General features: G+C 43.3%; 1 protein-coding gene across 7 annotated transcripts in view; it reads right to left on the reverse strand.

Moving 5' to 3' along the window:
* The window catches only part of NADK2 (NAD kinase 2, mitochondrial), a 64776-nt gene extending 54026 nt beyond the window's left edge, over positions 1–10750 (reverse strand). For 2 of the 7 annotated variants that reach the window (XM_034773845.1, XM_034773844.1), the window contains exon 1: positions 8176–8845. In XM_034773845.1, coding sequence (XP_034629736.1) covers positions 8176–8649 — 474 coding nt within the window. In that variant the 5' untranslated portion in view covers positions 8650–8845. Of the gene's footprint in view, positions 1–8175; positions 8847–9064; positions 9144–10650 lie in introns of those variants that run through there. The other 5 variants (XM_034773841.1, XM_034773840.1, XM_034773847.1 and 2 more) reach the window with 4 other exon arrangements.
* Positions 10751–19635: the final 8885 nt, after the last annotated feature.

The following is a 19635-nucleotide window of genomic DNA, read 5'->3' on the forward strand; positions in this document are numbered from 1 at the left end:
GTGACAGACAAGTAGCCTTTTCTCCTCCAATGTGAATTGTTCAAGTGGATCTCCATTCTTGGCAGTGACCACAGAAAGCACGTGAAGAGCATTTAAAGGCTGAAGCACTGTACTTCCCAAAAGGATTAGACTTCACTTCTAAATCGAGAAAGTAGTGTTAAGTGAAGGACAACTGTAGTTCCTCATGAAAACTTTAAGAACTTCATTCACAGTCTGGTGAAGAGGCGCACACATGCATAGAGCCCTGCTAGCCAAAAGCTTCAGTTTATAACTGAACCACAAGGCTGCATTTGTACTTCTTAGGTGAGCTAACACGTCTGCCAGGCATTTGGTATAGTCTCAGAAAGCCATTAGCAAAGCCAAACAGAAATACCTTGTATTGGTAAGTAATCATTCACTATTCATAATCTGAGGTACTTCCTGTGTGAAGCCTTACTTAAAGAGGACTCTCAGATAAACAACCCTAAACCAGTCCTTTGAACTCAATAAGAGATAGCAGTAGCAATTATGTGACATTTGAACCTCAGAATGAATTTGCTCAGCTTTCTTTAGTCTAATAGAGAGACAGACCTTTTATCTTTAAAATTAGAAGAACTCGGAGTAAGAATTTCCCCTGATACTGGTGCAGGATTTCAGTTTCTCCTCTTTGTTTAGAAAAGAAACTTTCACCTCAGTATTTTCATATCGGAGTAGGATAGGAAACTATACAAATGGAACAAAAATCAAGTACTTTTATTTTCATTTTCAACACCCAATTCAAATTAATTCAACTACATACAGAGAGGAAAAGCAAAAGATTGTCCCTGAAAAGGTAGATTTAGTCTGATCTACTTCAGGGTTCTGGGCTCACCATCAAAATTATTATCCAGCAGCAGATGCTGCAGGTAGGCACAGCCAAAGGACAGTCTTTCTTGGAAGCTCCTGCAATGTTCTCCTGATTGTGATTGGAAGGACTACTGATGCCCTTGATATACTAAAGACTGCCCCTCTGACATTAAAGAGAACTGAATGATTAAATCCCATGGAATGCTCTGAGAAGCGTACATAGTTCTAAAAATCCTATAATGCCGAGAAAGAGTTAGTTACTACTTTGTATACAGATACCACAGTTTATACATCCCCCGCAACGGAGCCCCTAGTCACTATATACTGTTCTTGAATATGGGATAAAACTGATACCAATCCAAGTTTATAGTTATAATTAGACACAATGAAGAGCTAGAACAGGAAGCTTAAAGTCTAGTGTCTTTATTTTTGCTCATTCGTGTCAAACCCTTATCTCAGTGAAGGCTTTTCTTCCTGAGAAGACAGGAAACTGGATTAAGGACAAGCTGACAACCATAATTTCCTCAGGTTGTGAAGTCACCTACCATAGAAGCAATGAAGTTTGCATACATCTGTCCAACATGCAGTTAAATCCTGTCAAGCAAGTGTTTTCTGGAGATATTTACCCCATGTAAGACATATACAATAAGGGGCAAAAATAATCTTGAGTACATTTTTAAGACCACCATAACTAAATAGTGAAAGTGATTAATTCCATTATTCAAGATGAAGGAAATGTTAGAAATAAGTAGAATGGTAAAAGTTAGAGGATCTCTCCTTTTTACAACCATTTGGGTTTTAAAAAGGGATAGTTACCGGAAGGTAAATGCTTGAGTAAACAGTTAAGTACATAATATATGGAGAGGTCATGCAAACAAAGGACTGGGAAGAAATTTGATACAATTAGTTTGTCAACAAATACAAAAGCGAACCCATCCATGTACAGAGATTAGTGTGGCATCACAGCACCAAGGCACAGTAGGGGAGGCTGGAATGGGCATGTGCCCTTTTTTTCGGGGGGGTGTTTTTTTTTTTTTTTTTTAAACAAAAGATAAAAAAAAGCCTGAAAGGTTTTTCTTTATGAAATGTTTTCATATGTGTTTAATTTACATTAGAAATTCAGGTCCCATCTAGCTTGAAAGACTGATAACTGGAGACCTAGTGAAATGATGACAAAGGCCAAGAATGTAAAAGCCGAACAATGACAGGAAAAAATTTTAGTCACACTGTTTAAAAATTTTATTAAAAAGCATTTAACTTTAATGACTAAACAATGGACAAAGAAACATTAAATATTCAGAGTAAAATTTTCAAAAGTGACTTACACTCTTCAGTCCCACTGACTTTCAGTGGAACTCAGGCACTGTCAAAAACTCTTTACCACATAAGTTAAGGCAAGGGATCACAAAAAACATCCTAAATGATCCCCAATATTACCTCCAGCAAAAGGGAAGGCCAGACTTTACTTTCCTGATATTTCTAATGTAATATTCAAGCAAGAGAAAACACTATTCAGGCCACCTTTAAACAGTTTATTGTGGCTATGTCATTTCTCCCTATGAAGTCAGAATCACTCAGTACTGGCGTAATACAGTTTTCATTTTCTAAGGTGTTATGATAAAGGAATATTTTTAGTTTTTCTTGGCAGTTTTCTTTGACAAGGAGGAGAAAGCAAGGAATGGGAAACTAAAAGACAAGGTATGCTACACTGACTTCAGTGGGACCGCTCACAGTGTATAATGATTTAAAAATCAAGTGATTTAGATTGTTCCATTCTGATTTTTAAAAGATGGTACTATGGTAAGTTTCCAGCTCTAGATGCAAAGATTTTGGTAGTTAGTGGGAAATGTTAAGCATGTACCTAAGTCTTTGCAAGATTGGACTCTGTGCTTAAACCAGTTCAATTCTCTAGTGCAAATGAAGCCTTGGCAACCAAAAAGGTAAAGACAACTAGCCCAAAACAGAGCCTAAAAAGAGGCTGTACTTCTATTTATGGAGCAAGGCGCTTTTGTATTCATCCCACTTGTTAGGGAAGTAGGAAAGCAATACTGTTGTAACAGTTAAATACTTCATATTTTCAAAATGCATTACAGAGGCTATGGCTACCCTAGAGAGTTTACAGTGGAGCAGCTTCACTGATGGAGCTGCGCTGCTCTAAACTCTCTAGTGTAGCCGCTCTAAGCCAACCGGGGGGGGGAGGGTTAATTACTCCAGCCCGTCAGCGGTAGTTGTGTCAGCAGAAGCTCTCCCACTGACATAGCATACCCACACTGGTGCATAAATTGACATAAATTAGGTTGCTCAGGGAGGTGGCTAATTCACACCCCTGAGCGACAATGTATGTCAACTTAAGCTGTAGCGTAGCTATAGCCAAAGTTCTTTCTTGAACATCAACAGTGACTTCTGAAATGCTAATATTAACAATTCTGCTCTCTGGACAAGAAAAATGGAAGAGACAGGTTATAAAGTTTTGCAGTTAGGCATATAGGATTTCCATGCCAGACAACTAGGAAAGAGAACTTTTCCCGTATAAGTACTTCCCCCATCCAGAATTCTGCACTTCTATCTCACTCAGCTATACAGACAGGAAGTAGTAAACTCTCTCTTGAACTGATCAATGTAGACCATTTCTCAATTTAAAAAAAAATGTTCTATCCAAAAGGTGAACCTTGTATATTCAGTCAGAACATTAAACATGTATAAAAAACAACAGTAAGCTTTTCAAGGCAGAAAGGTGTGTAAACAAAAGTACTATGCCCGAGGAAGTGATGTCCTTGCATACTTCAAAGAGGTCATATCTGAAAAAGGAAACAGTAATGATTAAGTCCTAAACTACATTACTCCATGTTCATACCCTACCCCCTACTCAGCAGATTTACTGAGGTTTCTGTTTACTTGCTCAGGTTTAAGAAAAAACATGCAGAGCAAATCATAAGTAGAACCTGACAACTTGAGCAAAGCAAACAGAAAATTCTACAAACAGAAGAAAATTCAAGGAATGGGAACATCCAAAATTAGAAGCCTGGGGCACAAGGTAAGAGGAACTTTCAGTATCTTAGCACACAAGCCCCTTTTAACACATACATGTACATAGCAAAGTCTTAAATCAACCTTGAAAATCCTAACTAAGCCCTTACTTGCCTTGTCTATTGGGGGAATTTCTCAGCTGGAATTATACAGCTATACTAATGTGTATGCTCTTATCCTGGCACAAGAGTGCCTTTTTCCAGTTTAGTTTATGATGTAACAAGCTAAACCAGAAAAAGGCACTTATTCCAGAATAAGAACATCCAAAAAGAATGCTATAGCAGTATTATATCGCTACAGTTACATCAGTGAATTTCCCATACAGACAAATCCTAAATTTAGTGTGTCACCTCCATGAGTAGGCACATACAGTTTGGATTGTTACATTTTCATGACAATTGTGAAGGCTAATCTAAGTGGAGAGAGGTCTGCCTTAAATTATTAGTAGTTTAAGATAGCACCTATAAACATAAGCACCTTCAAAACATTTGAGATGGTATGTATTCTACACCAAAGAGCTCACAGTCTATGGAGAAGTAGAAAAGGGATTAGGGAATGGCAAAAAAAAAGTTGTTTTTATACACAAGTCAATTAGATTCGCTGTCGGAGGCACAACAAGAATAGGGTCTTTAAAACGGACTTAAATGTTCAAAGAGTAGAGGTCTTATGGATGATCTCAGGAAGGTCAAACCACGCTCAGGGACCAGTTGGAAGAAGGCATGGTGACAAATGACTGAGACAGTGACGACCGGGTGGATGAGGGTAGTAGCACTGGCAGAGAAGGGAATTTAAGTAGGGAAGAGAAGAGTTCTATAATGCACTGAATGTGCTAACAAAAAGCTATATATAGCACATGGGGTTTCAAAGATGGATTCAAAGAAAGTGAGAATAGACAAGAAAAGTTACTTTTAACAACTAACTGCATTTTGTATGTACTCAACTGACAACAGTAGGCTTCTGTGAGGCCTAAGGGGAGGATTTCGTAGTAGTTGGGGTGGGATAGAACCACCTAAATGAGAGATCTGGCTGAGGGCTGGGGAAAAAAAGGAAATGACACATTTGGGAAATAGCTGTGATAGTGACAGGAGAGGGAGAAGTCAAAAACAGCCTCCATAAGCCTAAAAATAAGGTTAGAAACCCAGAGCTAAAGACACAATGGAATCCCTTTCTCTGATTGAACTTAATCATACATACAGCCTTTATCACCACACAAACAAGGCAAATATTAGGACAATTCTCTGTAGCTCATTAGTAGTTCTTGGAACGTCTCACCCAAAACGTAACTAATTTACATTAGCAATTTACATGACGCCTTCAAATTACCATATCATAGTATTATTGGACAGATTAACCTTGTCAATTCCATCTACCACAGGAGGTATAATTTAAAAACACACAAGAAACAAAAAGTGTTTAACAACAGACTTATGTTCTTGTAATGGCACTCTTTATAAAGAGGGAAGACATAAAAGGTGTATGAGTTAAATCTGTTGCTGCTCTTAGTTTGTGAAAAAGATGCAGAATAGACCTAACAGACTAAGGATATGTCTTCACTAGCAATGTTAAAGTGCTGCCACAACGTGGCTGTGTAGTCACGGCACTGAGCTCTCCCAGCACTGTAAAAAAAAAAAAAAAAAAAGACACCACCCTCACGAGGGGAGTAGGTACCAGCACTAGGAGCATGACTCAGCACTTGTGCACTGTCTACACTGCCACTTTACAGCGCTGAAATTTGCAGCGCTCAGGGGTGTTTTTCACATCCCTGAGCAAGAAAGTTGCAGCGCTGTAAAGTGGCAGATTCAAACACATAATAAATGGGAACCAGGCACCTAGTTCAATGCATATGCTCATGAATGAGCTAGACAGGCCAACGCTTAGAATACTAGGGGTTAGGAACCGCTTGTAAAATGGAGCTGGCCCCAATAATCTCAAACTTTAAGAATAAGTGCACAAAGATTGTACTGTGTGCATGGCTGTGACGCTGCTGCCAGCAAATCAGTTTCTACTTTGACACCGGGTGGATAAAAATCCATGATTTAAAAAAAAAAAAAAAAAAAAAAAATTTATTTAAATTGGATTTTTTTTTATAAAATGCTTTTTGAGGAAAAAACCTACTGAAAGATAGTTTTAATTAAGATACATTCTAGCTCAAAGATATCTCATCATGGAATAGGGATTATAAATTCTAATTCTATGGTATGAGACAATATATTAATGTAATGTTTAAGAAAAGTTTTGTAAATTGAGTTCCAATAGTTCATAGATTAGGGACCCAATCTTATGGGGCTCCAGGGACTTCTGTATAGATTATTTAGGTTAATCTTTCCATCTACCCAGTGGGACTCAGTGCTCAGTCTAGAAGATACTATCAGAGATGCTTAGTTTTGCAGTTCTCAAACTGTGTATTTGTGTCTCCAGAGATAACATGCTTGTTAACAGAAAAAATGGTTTTAAATAAATAATATATAGAGGTGAGAAATAAGAGACCTCAATCCTATTATCAGTCTGCAGATTTGTGTACACAGAGTCAATCCCTTACCTCTCTCTAAAAGTGCAAAGTTTCAAAAAGTTCAATGAATAAAAATTGTTGGGGGGCGGAATAGATCTGGACAAGGAGAAGAAGTCTGGATATAAATGTGAGAAGGGAGGGACAGGTAGTTGAAACAAAGGTGACACTGTTTGAGCAGCATATTCCAGAAGTCTTGAGGTCTTTCTGAGTGTAGCCTTCATTGATTTGAGATCTACCATACCATTCTCTCACTAGAAGGGAAAACCTATAATGGCAGCAGGCCGTAAAAGAGAACCAGTTTGGGAATATTTTAATGAAGTTCCTCTACCTGTGAAGAATATATATTAAGGTTATAACAACCAACAAGAATACACTTTTATGTCGAAATCCATGATTAAATCAAGTCTTCCTGACTAGTGATTTAAATCAAATCCACCCTGCTTTGACATATCTCCCTTTCTGTTACTTTTGGTGAATAATCCAATTATGGTCAGTTCAAGTATCAGGGGGTAGCCGTGTTAGTCTGTATCTACAAAAACAAGGAGTCTGGTGGCACCTTAAAGACTAACAGATTTGTTTGGGCATAAGCTTTCGTGGGTAAAAACAGGTGAGTCTCATCTTACGCAGGGGTTCCGTTCCGCGGTTAGCACATAAAGCGAAAACCACGAATAGTCAAAATTACATTGAGTTGAATGGCGGGCGGAATCGCCCGCACTACAGGTATAGTATTAAAATTGTTATTTTTCTCTCTTTTTTTTTTTTTGGCCAACCGCATAAAGCTGAAATCATGCATGTTAAATGCACGTAAGATGCGACAGACCTGTATTCAACTTCCTACTATCAGGACACTTTCACACAGTCTAGATTTTGCTGAGATGTTACATAATTTGTTTTCATTAACCCAATTAGTAACACTGGTGTTTAAATCTAAACTGGTCACCTGCCATATTTGTAACCCAAGCTTCACAGCCCTGTTCTAATGTCTGAAAACAGTGTGTGAAACTCCATGGTTGTTTGTAGTGCTGCTGTAGCACAGCTGGTGCCAGGAAATGAGAAAGATAAAGTGGGTGTGGTAGCAACTTGTATTGGACCAAATTCTGCTGGTAAAACAGGCAAGCTTTTGAGCTTCACAGAGATAGAAACCTTGCCTCTTTCACAAACAGAATTTGGTCCAATAAAAGATATATACGATCTGAAGAGAAATATGGAGATATAGCTATCTCATAGAGCTGGAAGGGATCCTGAAAGGTCATCAAGTCCAGCCCCCTGCCTTCACTAGCAGGACCAAGTACTGATTTTGCCCCAGATCCCTAGGTGGCCCCCTCTAGGATTGAACTCACAACCCTGGGGTTTAGCAGGCCAATGCTCAAACCACTGAGCTATCCTCTCCCCATTACCGCATGGTATTTTGTTTCTCTCAAACTGAAGGGTAACAGTGCACCTCTCTACCCTCCAGGGCTGGAGCCAAGGCGATACTGAGAGTTTTTTATCCAGTACAGTTATTTGACTCTAGGTGCCTATAGACCTGCCTATGCCCCCTGAAAAGTGAGCGTTATCAGGGGCTAATCTGGCCTGTTTCTCTGAACAGGTGAAGCTGGAGCAGGTGGCAGTGACTGAGATTACCGTAAAAAAAACAGGTGTACTTATGGCACCTTAGAGACTAAGGAGTACTCCTGTTCTTTTTGCGGATACAGACTAACACAACGGCTGCTACTCTGAAACCTGAGATTACCGGAGGTGAGCATCGTGCCCTCTGAGAACCGTAGGGGCGAGGGTACCAGCCTGGCTGGGGTAATGAGCCGTGCCACACTCACCAGCTGTTTGAGATCCTCCTCCGAGAGCTCCGCGTAGCGGTACCGCTGCTGCTCGAACTCGTATCTGGTGGTCTTGGCCACCACCACGACCCGGGTGGGGCGGAACCCACCGCCACAGGGGAGCCCCGCGCTACCCGCGCTCCTCCCCCGCCGCTGATCCAGCCGCGACAGGGCGAACCCAGAAGAGCTCTGCTGGCCCAGCACGAAGGGTCCTGGTCCAGGCGAGCCTGAGCTCTCTTGCTGGAGGAGGCGCTGGGGTGGGAACCCGGCGGCGGCGAAGGAGGGGAGCAACGACTCGGCCGGGCTCAGCCGGCTGCGCGTGAGGAGGCGCCGCTGCAGCCCGCCGGACAGCGGCAGCCCGGCCAGGAGAGAGGAAGCCGGAGCCGCTGCTTGGTATTTCAGCAGGGAGCGCAGGGCGGCCGCCCGGCTGGCTGCGCAGCGGCAGCCGCATAGGAAGCCCGGGTAGCAGGTCATAGCCCGGGCTCCGCTACCCCTGGGGCCGTAATGGCCGGGAGCGTGCGGCAGGAACAGCCCACCCCTGGCCGCGCCAACCGCGCAGCTCTTCGACGGGGGCGGAGACACAACCGGCAAACCAGAGCCCGCCGCCTCCCAAACGCTAAACACACATGGTACGTGCGCGCCAGCCTGCGGACCCAGCGCACGGAACAGACTGCGCACGCGCTCAACACACGGCCAGGGAAAAGAGAGACACACCCACCCACCGGAACACAATATGGACTGCGCATGCGCCCTACTCAATCAAACCAATAGGGGGAAACTCTCCCCGCCTGCTGACAGGACCAACAGCGCATTTCAACCAATGAGGCGGAGGAGGAGAACGCCAAACCGAGGAAGGGCGGGAGGGAAAGGCCGTGGGGTGTTTATCTACCTCAGTCCGTACGGAATGTCTCGCCATGCTGGGATTACTGAGGGGTGCGCATGCGCTACCCCCTCCGTGCACCAGCCTTTTCTGTATCTCCACGGGTTTGGGGAGGGGTCAAGAGACAGCGATTGGATTCGAATTGAGGAGTTGGGTGCGCGAGCTGCAGAGCAACGGCCATCACAGAGCCAGTTAGAACCGGCTCGGAGGGGGCGGGGCGCTCCCTCAGGGGGTTGTTGACGGTAGGCAGGGGACGCTGGGCTGTCAAACTGCCACCTGACCAGGTCTGCCAGCCATGAGGCAGAGTTAGGGTGACCAGATGTCCCGATTTTAGAGGGTCTTTTTCTTGTATAGGCTCCTATTATCCCCCAACCCCTGTCCCAATTTTTCACACTTGCTGTGTGGTCACCTTAGGCAGAGTACACAGAGAGCACCGTGTCACCCCCAGCCACGGTGTCGTGTTACGGGCAGGCTCTGATTAGCACTAGCTAAAACCCCATATATAGACCCCCCTCCGATGAATCCCCGCACACGCCATGATGAATCCCCATGTTCACCCCACCTTGCCCTACTGTGTCACAACACACACCCGTATCCCCGATGAAACCTTGCTCTGTGCTGTGACCCCCCCCCCCCCCCGAGTATCCCAGGCTGCCCACTGTTATGCCACGACTCCCATTGTGTACCGTAAACTGCCCTGAGGGCCATGACCCCCGCTGTGCCCCAGGCTGCTCCTGGCCTGTGCCACGACCCCCCCACCATTGTGCTCTTGGCTGAACACCACTACCTCCAGTCTTGCCACAACTCACCCCACACACACACACAAAACCCAGACTGACCCCTCCCACCTTGCCACGACCCCATCCAAAAAGCCCAGACTGAGCCCCCAGGTCTTGCCACACCCACAACCCTGTCCGCAAAGCCCAGGCTGCCTCCCCTGGCCTGTGCCACAACCATAGGCAGCTCAGCACCCACCGGCAGCCCCACCGATCAGCTCCTCCCCATCCCTCCCAGTGCCTTCCATCCCCTGCAGATCACTGTTTAGCAGCATGTGGGAGGAGTGAGTGTAGGGTGCTCTCAGGGGAGGGGACAGAATGGGGTGGAACAGGGGTGGGAAGGGGTGGAGTGGGGGCAGGACCTGGGGTGGAGCAGGGGCTCGAGCACACCCCAGCAACTCATAAAGACACTGCCTATGGCCACAGCCCCCCATTGTGCCTCAGTCAGTCCTCCCCCTCCCAGGACCATGCCACAACATCCCTCACACTGTGCCCCAGTTACACCCCCCAGGACTGTGCCACAATCCCACCCTGCTGTGCCCCAGTCTGTCCCGCCCCCCACTGTGCCCCAGGCTACCCCTGTTTCCCACACAATTTAGGGCTCTCACCCACCTATCCTCTCTTTTGGGTACTCAGGAAGTAAGGGACCCAACTTTAACCCGCCGTGGACTCTGGGATAACACCCATTTCTGGTGGGCTCAGGGCTTTACGATCTGCAGGGCCTTTTCCCAGTGAAAGAGCCTTATATAATAATATCCTTAACTTATATTTATTAACAATTGATCTACAGAATACACATGCTAAACATACAGTGCTCACCTCTCCCAATAAGGCAAACAAACTTTTCCTGGTGGCCAGTCAGGATTAAGTAGTCCAGGACTCCAGCTTCTGAACAGTATATAGTTGGCAGGGCGTGATGATTTTGGCAGCTTTGATGTTGGGCTGTGTTCTGGAGTTAGGTTCTTCTTCCATTTCTTCTTGGACCCAAATTTTTATAGTGAAACTTGAGTCCTGACTATTTGTATGTTAGCCAATTATTTTTATTAAAGTATTACGAAATAATTCTTTAACCAGTCCTAACATATTGTGAAACACTTCTTTACCAATCATGCCCCACCACCTTAGTTGGTTCCAAGCTTGCAAAATTAGTTATGCAACAGACAGACTCAATTAAATAATCAGACAGAGACCATACAGATAAACAATAGAGAAATTGGGGCCATAAAGGCAAAACAATAGAGAAGTATAGATTTTACTGTCATAACTTGATAAGTGGTTTCTTGCCAGACAGAATGCTATCAAGCAACATTTTCTTTAAACATCTCAAAATCTGTTTTTTTATCTGGTGATGGTGGATGCTATTAGGACAGGACTAACTTCTTAACAGCCTGATATTACATTGTTTTGGTGCAATTTAGATGTAAACTGAGGATGTGACTTTCTGCAACTTAGCTCAGGGCTGCTGATTTTACTGCAGAAGAAGGTCTCAGACCTTACACCCCATGTCTTGCCACAACCTTCCCCCTGCTGTACCCTAGGCTACTCCCAAGCCATGATATGACCCCCTCTACGTAGCCTGGGCTGCCTCCCCCCCTCGGATCATGCCAGTAACACTGAATGGATAGGAGCAGGACAAGATTGCATTTGTCAAACCAGAAAAAAACATGTTGCAGTAATCAAGACGTGAGCTTCCTTTACATCTTACAAAGAGAGCTAAGACGTTTCCCCATTCTAAGAGCACCCCCAGGGAATCTTTGCATACATTTTTATTAGAGAGACAAGGTGAGTGAGATAATATCTTTTATTGGACCAACTGGATAAAAGAGTGGTAATGAACAGGTGTGGCGTTATTGACATGAACTGTGACCGTATAAATCATTGTTGCAACCAAGGTCCTATAGTTACACCAAATCTTGTAGAAAGGAGGTCAAGTAAGGTGTCTATGAAAACGTTGTAATTTGCTGATTATGATTATGCTGTCTGTATGTGTGTATCATTTTTGTATTTGAAGTCATGAATATTGGCTATGTACTTGTATCTCAATGTGTTTGATTAAGTAGCATTAGTGAAGCATTTGGTCAGCTTTTTGAAAAAGGAATTTTCAGATTAAGTTCCTAATCAAGAAACACTTAACTGACACTGGACCTTGGGATACTCCAGTTCACATCTGAGGAGCCTTCCTGGGAACGTTCAAGGTAGCATGTGAGCAATGACTGCTCTACCTATAAAGAACTGAGTCATGCATGGACATGTGACTTGCCCATGTGACTCCAAACTCCACCTTGCTGCTGTGATTTCCATAGTAAGAACATGAGGGTGTCCTTTCACATAGCAGAGGATATAAGAGGCCCTGGAAACCCCTCCATTTGGTCTTCAATTCTGCTTCTTACCTCTGGAAGAACTTTGCTACAAACTGAAGCTCTGAACAATGGACTGAATGACCCATCCAAATCTTTGGATGTACTTCAGAGACTTGATTTAGCCTGCAGTTTATGCCATTACTGCTACAAGTCTGAACCAAGAACTTTGCCATTACTGTATGTAATTGATTCCTTTAACCAATTTTAGCTCTCGTCTATATTTCTTTTTATGAATAAACCTTTAGATTTTAGATTCTAAAGGATTGGCAACAGTGTGATTTGTGGGTGAGATCTAATTTGTATATTGACCTGGGTCTGGGGCTTGGTCCTTTGGGATCGGGAGAACCTTTTTTCTTTTGCTGGGGGTATTGGTTTTCATAACCATTCATCCCCATAAGGTGCTGGGAACTGGAATATCTGAGGGAATCGCTTGTATGACTTCTGGTTAGTCAGTGGGGTAAAACTGAAGTCCTCTCTGTCTGGCTAGTTTGGTGTGCCTTAATAATAAAGGACCCCCAGCCTTGGGCTGTGAGTGCTCTGCTCTAAGCAATTAGTCCTGAATTGATACTCTCAGTAGTGTCCTGCCAGAGGCCGCTTCATTACAACAAGTAAGATATTTTATGGTTCTTTTCCGAATGGTACCTCTTTTATGATCCTTTGTGACATTTGATTTGTTATTCCTGTAGGACTTGATGCTTCACATAATGTTACATAGTCCTTTTGGACTATTTTCAACTTGTTTGGTCATGCTTTCCGTACTGCTAACTTAAGCCATTGTTGCGGATATATGCTTGTGTATAATGGGCATTTATTTATTTATTTATTTATTTGAGTCATGGGAAGTATTCTAGAGCTAGAAAATCAAGTATTGGGCCCTTTGAATTTATAGTAATAATATTACTTTGCACTTATACAAACTTTAATAAATCTAAACATTCTCAAAACACATTTCTAAATTAAAACTCAAAACTGTGACATTATTCCCATTTTACATGGGAAACTGAGGTACAGAGTTAAATGGCTTGCCCAACATCACCGAGGAAGTCTACAGCAGAAGAAGGAATGAAACTCAGAACTGCTGACTCAATTCTGTTTGGCTGAAAGGCCAAACTTTCTCTGATTCATAGGATTTAGCCACTCTGTCCCCAGCTCTGCTCCTGGCTGCAGCCCACTCCCAACCATGACCCCAGCTGCAGCCGTGGCTCCGCTCCTAGCCATGGCCCCCAGCTCCTGGCCCCAATCGTGGGCCCACTCCCAGCTGTGGCTTCTGACTTCCAGCCCTGACCTCAGCCCCTGGCTCCCAGCCTCAATCATGGCCCCAGCTGCGGCCCTGGCCCTGAGTGTGGCCCCACTCCCAGCCACAGTTCCGCTCCCGGCTCCACTCCGGGCCACAGGCCCACTCCTGGCGCCGGTTTCCCACCAAGGCTCCCAACCGTGGCTCTGGGGGGCATGGACCAGGTAAGGGAACCTGAGCAAAAAGGTTTGGGGATCACTAGCTTAGATCCTTCAAAGTGGATGTCTTCAACAGTATTCTGTACCTCTAGGAAGTCCAGAAGACTGTAGCCAAGATGCTCACTGCATGACCACAGCAGTGGCTAGGGATCTAGAAGCTGTCAGTGGCATCAAGAGCTGTCTTCAGAGAAACTTTCACTATTAACTGACCCTCCAAAATTAGGGCTTGAAATTGTTCCTCTTGGTCTTGTGGGAGGTATTCAATAAAGTGTGTGAACTTTGAATAATTGGTGAAATCATATTTGATCATCAATGCCTGGTAATTTGCAATTTGAAATTAAAGAGCCACCCATAGGTAACTCTTCTTACCCAGGAGGTCTAAACGTTTGGATTCCTTGTCAGAAGGAGAGGGTCTGGAATAAACTTGGCGATTTCTTTCATTAATCACATCTACAACCAGGAAATTGGGGGCAGGATGGGAAAAGAAGTACTTGGTTGGAATATGATATTTTTTATCTGCCATTGCACATGGACAGAATAGTGGCAGGTGTTTGCCATAAAGTACATGTAGGTGATAACAGAGTCTCATTAATTGGTAAAATTATTTTATCTTGAGAGCTGATATTGAAAATGTCCACCAGGGAGTGTTGAGATTCATGAACTTCTAATGGGATTTGGAGGGATTCCACTATGAGTCATCAGCATGAGATGGTGGTGGTGGCATTACTACCTCATCTGGGGAGAAGGGGGACATGGCTGATAGGGGTGAGCTTTCCTTAGTTCATGGCTCTTGTTCATCTTGTATCTCTTCTGGTACCAAGGTGGTATACAGTACCAGAGGATGGTCTGTCGGTGCTTGTGAATGATGCATTACCAGGAGCTGTTGGGTTTTCTTTCTGGCTGGTACCCTATAAAACTGCTTGCTGAGGTGTCGCTTGGGGTTCCAGTAAGAACACTGAGGAGGTGTATAGGGGAAGGCTCGCTAAGAGTATTCATAGTAATAATGAGGACTAGGGCATCTAGTGGTCTCTAGGTGTTTCTCTTCAGTATGTAGGCTCAGATAAGTATGATGGTATGGTACCAAAGCAGAGCCTTGTACCGAGACCTCAGAGTCAGAAGAATAAGTATTCTCCTCTGGGCTAAAATGGAGGTATCGGTGCTGGTACTGAGGGTGGAGTTTCTAATCTTCGTCCGATGCGGAGGGTTCAGGCTGCAGTTGTTACAGTGGTACTGTGGAAGGGGCTTTTGTGGAGCTCTTTAGGAGAGGGCACTCCAGTTCCTCTGATATAAGAAGGTCCTCCAGAAGAGAAATCTGTGGAGTGCTGGAGGACTATGATAGTCTGAAGCAGAATCCTGAGTTGATACTGGGTCCTGGCTCAGGAATCGGCACACATCTGGAGATACTGCATGTAGGAATGGAGAGACCAACTGGATGACATCTCTGAGCTCAGAATGTGATGAAGATGATAGTACTGAAGAGGAAGTCCAGTGCCAGTTTGGATGATATTTATGGCTCTGAGATGGGGACAGTACGGAGGCAAGTGTAGAAGCACTGGATGGAACTTGGTGCCTCAACGCATTAGGTGGTACCATGGTAGGTGCTTCTTTGTGCTGCCTGGTAGACTTCTCTGATTGAGGCTTCTTAGGCGACACTGATGCCTTGGTACCAATTTTAGCCAGAGCCTCAGTAGTATTCCTTACAGAATGCAAGGACTGTCCAACTCAGATTTATGGGGTGATCTACCCCTTTGCTTAGATTCCTTAGTAGGAGAAAGAGGCTTCTTTCTTTTCATTATCTTCATTTGTGGAGCTGCTGCTGCAGTTCCAACGTCTACCAGAGCAGCCTGAGATATTGAGGCCAAGATGGGGGGGGGGGGGGAAGAGCAGACCTCACTGGAGCTAGAGAGGGTTCCATTAAGAGGAATGTCATGGGGGTTCCTGCCTCTGCCTGTTGAGCTGCGCACCCCAGTTTGTCCAGTGCAGGGTTGATACTCCTTGCCACCTGGTTATCCGGATTCTTTGTTGGGTCAAACAATCACAATCAGGGTATCTCAGGACCCCTCACAGGGCAGAGCATCCAAGCAGACCATAGCTCCTAGGGTAGGGCAAAGCAAGGCAAATACTCACTCTAGGGCCCCAGTTCAGGCATCGGCTCCTAACACATGCCCTGGGTCACTTTCTACCAAAAAGCCCATCTTGGACATCTCCTCAGCTGGCAGCAGCTTGGCATCCCAGTCAGTCTCTGTGGTTGGCTGGTTGTCCACAGCATAGTCTGGGTCTCTACAGCCTGGAGAGTTGATGGTTCCTTGGCAGAAGCCTGCAACTAATGTCCTTCCCCCTCCTCCGCCAGCCCCAACTGAGTGGGGCTGCCTCCTTTTATTAGTCTCCTCCACCTGGAGCATGCACAGCAGGAGCAAGGGGGCATGGTCAGCCCCCGTTTGCCCAGTGCAGGGTTGATACATTCTGTCACAAGGAGCTTCAACCTAGCCTCTCTGTCCCTTCAAGACCTGCCTTTGGACCCCTTGCAGACTTTGTATTTTGAAGAGACATGGGTGTCTCTGAAACACTAGAGGCAGCTAGAATTGCTGTCACTATGGGGAAAGGACTTTGCAGGTCTGTTGGAGATTAAATACCAAGGTCTTCAGTGTAACCTGGAGTGCCTGAGAGCTGAACCAAAGGTCCAGCAAAAGAAACATTGGCAGGGAACCCCTCTTTTTGAAGCACAACTGTCTGAAAAATAGGAAAATAATAAACTAAATAACTAGAGAAAGAAAAGAAAAAATAACTACATTTATATAAGTGAAAGGAGGGAAGCTGTGAAACAGTGGACATCAAATTCTCTGTCCCTGTGTTTGTTAGTTTTTTTTTTTTTTGCCTTCACTATTCCGCTTGGAAGGCTGTTCCCAAACTTCACTCCTCTGATGGGTAGAAACTTCTGTCTAATTTCAAGCCTAAACTTATTGACATCCAGTTTATATCCATTTATTCTTGTGTCAACGTTACTTTAAATAGCTCATCTCCTTCCCTGGTGTTTATTCCTCTGATGTATCTATAGAGAACAGTTATCTCTCTCCTCAGCCTTCATTTGTTTAAGCTAAACAAGCCAAGTTCCTTATGGCTCCTCTCATAAGGTTGGTTCTTCATTCCTCTGATCATCCTAGTAGCCCTTCTCTGCACCTGTTTCAGTTTCAATTCATTTTCTTAAACAGAACTGTACACAGTATTCCAAATGAAGTTGCACCAGTGCCTTGTATAATGGTAATAACACTTCCCCATCTCTACAGGAAATACCTCATCTGATCCATCCGAGGATTGCATTAGCCTTTTTCACAACCACATAACATTGGCAGCTCATAGTCATCTTGTGATTGACCAATACACCCAGGTCTTTCTCCCACGCTGTCATTTACAACTAAAACATCTCAAGCTTATAGCAAAAATTCTTGTTTAATCCCTACGTGCATGATATTGCACCCTGCACTATTAAATTTCATCCTATTTCTATTACTGCAATATTCAAGGTCATTCAAACCACAGAAATTTTTCAATTTACTACCATAATAATCTTGAAGGAGCTCCAGACTCACATTAGAAACCCCTGTCTAGAAAACAGAGTCCTATGCTCTGTCCCCACTAATTGCCATAGCTAAGAATTGAATTCTTTCAGCCAAATTCTGCCCTGATTTACATTACATGCAATTCCAGTGAAGTCAGTGTGGCTACATGAGTTGAAAATTGGGGCAGAAATTGGCCCACAGAGTTTACTTCACAGATTCCAAAGAAGGTTGGTTAGTCATAAAACAAAGAGCATGCAGAAGGCCAAAACTTTAATATGAAGAAAAAAAATATTGAGAGCGTGAAGCCCTGCGAGAGATGGCAAGTCCAGATTTCCTCTGGAGCAAGTCTTATTTTAGTTTAATTAACTTCTTCAGAGCCCAGGTCTGTTTTCTCTCCTTGGCAATCTATGCTTATACATACAAGGGAAATGTCTTCAGCATGAAGGTCGATTAACTTAACTGACTACAAATTTAAAAGTAACATAGATACATTGAAATAGTTAGTTAATTTTTCAAGTTTCAGAGTAGCAGCCGGGTATATGCATCCGAAGAAGTGGGCTGTAGTCCACGAAAGCTTATGCTCTAATAAATTTGTTAGTCTCTAAGGTGCCACAAGTACTCCTGTAATTTTTAAAGTGACTGTAGTGTTTGTGAAAGGTAACAGAGCTCTGAAGTCTGCATTTTTAGCCAAAGAACTGGTACAGGAGAGGGAGTAACAGTCCAAACTTTCCCAAACTTCCCTGCCAATATGCCTCAATTTTAAGTCACAGAAAAACTACCTCAAGGGGAAGTGGGATTCAGTCCCCATATGTTTTCAGTCATTGGCCATTCTGCATAGATTGCCAGAAGCAGTGAAAAATTAGTGACTAATGCAATGGTGGTTTGGTGATGTAGACTCCTGTTCACTAGGAAGTGTGCCGAACTATAAACTCATTTTAAATAGGTCACTGAAAGATATAAAATGGTAACAAGATTGAGGTAAGGATTTAGCCTGCTGACTTGAAGGTGAAAGGCTCTAAATTCCATTACTAATCACTTGGGCCACACTGTGCATCAATCTATCAGATAATCTTTAAAGTTGACTACTCAAATATTTGTTCTTTTTCCAGGAAATGTTAGTTACATTGTTAGTTTCAAAAGAAGCTGGAAGCTGAGTTCATGATTAAGGGTCTGATTCTGCATTCCTTGTATGTTCAAATCTTTCATTGGCTTCAATGGAAGTTTTGTCCTCACAAGCTATACACTGACTTTTTTCACAATTGAAATAAATTGGCCCCTATTGACCCTGAATAAAAAAATAAAAGGGACAGCTTTACTTTTTTAAAAAAATTATTTATTTTTATTTAGAGCTATATTTGGGACACAGAAGAAGACATCTAATTAGATGCAAGTTATCTGTAAATTGTTTGACTATAATATTGTTTTATTATATGCTGCAATAAACTCAAATACTTTCTCAATACTGAATTAAAGTATTTCATAGTAATATGTTACTTTTAAAAGCTATGTATTGCAACAATACTAAAATAGCACAAATAATTTAATGTAATAAGATGTCAAAATTAAAAACTCACACCATGAATATGTTTTTAATTCTACCTATGTATTTATATGGCCCCTATCACCATTATATCTGAACACCTCCAAAGTAGTTAGAAATAAAAACATCACCTCTGTCTTCCTTCCCAGTTCAAAGGAGCTATAGCTCAACTAGTTATTAAGTGTGTGTGTGCATGTGGGTGTGTAGACTTTCAGGGGTCATAAAGCAAACTCACAAGAGATAGGTTATTCATTTAATTCTGAATGATCACAAACTTCACTGCATCTTCTGGGAACGTGTCTTGGGCCAGCTTCTATGAAAGTTCTGTATCTACTCCTGAGCTTTCCTTTGTTGATTGTTTTGTGATTGTAAAAACATAGTTGTAGTGGGAAGTCATGGCTGCAAATCTTTGAGATAGTCAAAACTCCCCCCAGAACAGTAGCTAGCTATCAGGATAGATCTTGAATCAAACTCTGCCTTCAATGGAAAACCAGTTCAGAGAGAGGCGTGCCTGGCCAACATTCTTCCATGACCTGTTGCTAAGTACATGGGCTGCTGCCTTTTATAACAGTTGAATTTTTTTCAGAATGTGTAGCTTTCTTCCTAGATATGAGTTGCAATAATAAAATTTGGAAGTCAGTAATGCAGGGATCTCCATTGACAGGTGTGAAACTGATCAGCAGGGTTACAGTCAGTCACAAATAAAAGGGAGCATTTCTTGTTCTTATGGCTATTTGACATCAATAAAATTGGATCCAAAAGGATCCCAAAGCAGTGGCCTATCTTAATTTGAGGGCAGATGCTCTTACAGTGGCATTTCCCTTTTCCTATTAGCATCACCTGAGCCTTGCCCAGATTCAGTTTTAGCCAACCGCTCTTCATGCAGGTGCCAATT

The sequence above is a fragment of the Trachemys scripta genome, chromosome 6, assembly GCF_013100865.1.
Source record: "Trachemys scripta elegans isolate TJP31775 chromosome 6, CAS_Tse_1.0, whole genome shotgun sequence".
Lineage (NCBI taxonomy): Eukaryota > Metazoa > Chordata > Testudines > Emydidae > Trachemys > Trachemys scripta.